Source organism: Octopus bimaculoides, chromosome 3, assembly GCF_001194135.2.
Source record: "Octopus bimaculoides isolate UCB-OBI-ISO-001 chromosome 3, ASM119413v2, whole genome shotgun sequence".
NCBI lineage: Eukaryota > Metazoa > Mollusca > Cephalopoda > Octopoda > Octopodidae > Octopus > Octopus bimaculoides.
The window spans coordinates 16,675,186-16,678,698 of record NC_068983.1 but is presented as its reverse complement, the minus strand read 5'-3'; the positions used below and the strand labels follow the sequence as shown (position 1 = coordinate 16,678,698).

General features: G+C 37.8%; 1 protein-coding gene across 4 annotated transcripts in view; it reads right to left on the bottom strand.

Annotated features, from left to right (window-relative positions):
- The window catches only part of LOC106883330 (proprotein convertase subtilisin/kexin type 4), a 146,180-nt gene that overhangs the window by 73,370 nt on the left and 69,297 nt on the right, over positions 1-3,513 (bottom strand). For all 4 annotated transcript variants that reach the window (XM_052966058.1, XM_052966059.1, XM_052966057.1 and 1 more), the window contains one exon: positions 1,018-1,152. In XM_052966058.1, the coding sequence (XP_052822018.1) occupies positions 1,018-1,152 (135 nt within the window). The remainder of the gene's footprint in view (positions 1-1,017; positions 1,153-3,513) is intronic.

The window sequence follows — 3,513 nt, the reverse complement described above, 5'->3', positions numbered from 1 at the left end:
GGTGTACATATACATGTATATGTATACATATACATCTCTCTCTCTCTCTCTTTCTGTCTCTCTCTTTCTCTCTCTGTGAAAGTATCTGTCACTACAGTATCGAAATGTGATTGTTTCAGTTAGTGGAATAGTTTCATTTTTAAAGTGAAAGTATTTGACATGAGTGTTTTTGTTTCACTTTTGACACGTAATACTTAAATAGTGGAGGAGATATTATGTTGCCGTGTGCTCGAACTCTGCAAGAAGTTAATTATTTTTTTTGACTAAAACACAACTGGAACCCTAAGTAAGGCATGTGTAAAATTTGAATGAAATTGGTTGCGTAGTTCTCGAGTTTTAGGGATTCACACAGACAGGCAGACAGACAGACAGACACACATTCTCATTTTTATATATATAGATGATATCAGTCACTAAAACTTCAAGTAATTTTTTTCCTGGTACCAAAGGTAGCAATACTACAGATTGAGTAACCATGTGAAGGTTCTGTCATTGGCTCACAGTCATGCTTGTGGTAGTGAAAAATGAATCGATTGTTTTAAAGATTTTTTTCTTTTTACTGGTATAGGCACAGGTGTTGTTGGCTGTGTGGTAAGAAGCTTACTTCCCAACCCCATGGTTCTGGGTTCACTCCCACTGCAAATTACAACTATAACCTTAGGAAGACCAAAGCCTTGTAAGTGGATTTGATAGACAAAAACTCAAAGAAGCTCATCCAATCGCCTGTCATATACATATATTTGAAGTGTGCATATATGTGTGTGTGTGTGTGTGTGTGTGTGTGTGTGTGTGTGTGTGTGTGTATATATATATATATATATATAAAATCATACACATAATGAAGAATTTAGTAAATAACTCTATCATTGTTAAGCTGGGCATCTGGGAAAATAACATGAAGCTTTGATGAAAGATTCTAATTTAAAATACTTCAAGAGAGGAAATTTGTATCATAGGCTCAAGAGTGATATCAGATGGGTTAGTATCAAAATGGTTATGATAATGTCAATTTCTTACATAATTTTTTTTCAGATCTGGGTGATCCTTTTCAATACCATCGTCCAGTATAGAAATCACAATTCCTTTACCAGTGTATCCCATCTGCCATGCAGGCATCACATTCATGTCGTACCCTCCATGTCCGCCACCATGCTGCAAAGGCAAAAGGAGAAAAGCTTGTTAATCATTTTTTTTTTGCAAAAAGATACAAATAAGCTAATTAATATTTTAGTTTTGTCAAGTGTATTACTTATTTCATTCTTTTATATATATCAGTCACTTGACTGTGCCCATTCTGGAGGACTACTTTAAAGGGTTTTAATCAAAGAAATCGACTGAGGACTGGTGAAACCGGATGGCGACACCAGGCTCCAATCTGCCAAATTAGATTGGAGCCTGGTGTTGCCATCCGGTTTCACCAGTCCTCAGTCAAATCGTCCAACCCATGCTAGCATGGAAAGCGGACGTTAAATGATGATGATGATGATGATGATGAAATCGACCCCAGGACTTATTCTTTGTAAGCCTAGTGCTTATTCTATAGGTCTCTTTTACTGAATCACAGGGACACAAACGCACCACCATCGATTGTCAAGTGATGGCGGGGAACAAACACACACACACACACACACACACATATATATATATATATGATGGGCTACTTTCAGTTTCTGTCAACCCAAGACTACAGTAGAAGACACTTCTTACCACACAGCCATACCTGCACCTATTTATTCACATTGTTTTGAATTCATCATGCATTATCTCATAGCTTCAAGATTTCAATGGTGTGTTTTTATGTTTTTAGAATGACAGCACTGTTCGACCGTGATCGTTGCCAGAGCAGCTGTCTGGCTTCCGTGATGGTGGCATGTAAATAGCACCATTTGAGTGTGATCGTTACCAGCATCACCTTCCTGGCACTTGTGCTGGTGGCAAGTGAAAAGACATTTGAGCGAGATCATTGCCAGTGCAGCTGGATTGGCTCCTGTGCAGGTGGCACATAAAATACACCATTTTGAGCGTGGCCATTGCCAGTACCGCCTGACTGGCCTTCGTGCCGGCTGCACGTAAAAGCAACCACTACACTCTCGGAGTGGTTGGCGTTAGGAAGGGCATCCAGCTGTAGAAACTCTGCCAAATCAGATTGGAGCCTGACGTAGCCATCTGGTTCACCAGTCCTCAGTCAAATCGTCCAACCCATGCTAGCATGGAAAGCGGACGTTAAACAATGATGATGATGAATGACACTGTAGGGTATGTGTGAGAACTTGGACTTGATTAGTTTTAACACAAGACAGGCAGAATATTTAGGCCAGATATGACTGGATTAAATGCTAAAGGATTAACCAGCCCATTTAAATTTCATTCCTATAAACAATCACTTATTAAACTCCAAGTCACATCTGTTAAAATGCTTTAGTAATAGGATACCTGGCACCAAGAAGTAATGCAGTGGGATTAGGATTAAGCCCAAGGTCATTTGGTTAGAAAGTAAACATTTTTAACTATACAGGCACAGTTGGATTTTAAGACAGATTGTAAGAACCCTAGTGGTCTATCATAACTAATGACAAAGCAATCCCTGTAGAAGTATATTTATTTTCTCAGCAAGAACCTCCACACCATTAAACTAAGACAATGTGGGCTTCTTTACATGGCCAGTCAACCTACTAAAAATAATAGCTAAATGTCTCTCATGAGACTTAAGAAAACAGAAGGATACATTGACTAACAGTGTCTGAATACACTATATGTAAAAAAAAAAAAAAAAGAAAAAAACGAGCAGGCTGGTTATTTCTAGAATGTCTTTGATCACATGCCTAGACCATCAGGGCTAACCAGGGGTTAAACAATAATAGCATCACTAAATCAAGTACTAATGATAGAAATGTGTCTACTTATATTACTGCTTAGGGAAGAAGGTCGTAAGTTTTGTTAAAAGGCCAGGATAATTCTGCAAATAACATATCTTTTCTTAAATCTAAAACTGCACTATTTGCCAACATATCTTGTACAAATAAAAGGAAACATTTTTTTTACTTGCATCAAGTCACGGAATATAATGTTTTCTCAAATATCTATACAACATAACTGTTTATATAAGCCAGGCAATGTAGCTCACGACACATTTGACTACATTTTTTGTTTTTCTTTTCCAATAAGCTTTGCAAATACATTTGAAATTTAATTATAGACACACCACAAGTGAAGTATTCAAGTGCTGAATATAGTATTTGTAAATAAATGTATTTAGAGCAAATGATTAATGGCTGCTCCACCTTCTTACATTTATTTATAAGTTAATTTATGAGCTTTATACACACATATATATCATCATCATCATCATCGTTTAACGTCCGCTTTCCATGCTAGCATGGGTTGGACGATTTGACTGAGGACTGGTGAAACCGGATGGCAACACCAGGCTCCAGTCTGATTTGGCAGAGTTTCTACAGCTGGATGCCCTTCCTAACGCCAACCACTCAGAGAGTGTAGTGGGTGCTTTTACGT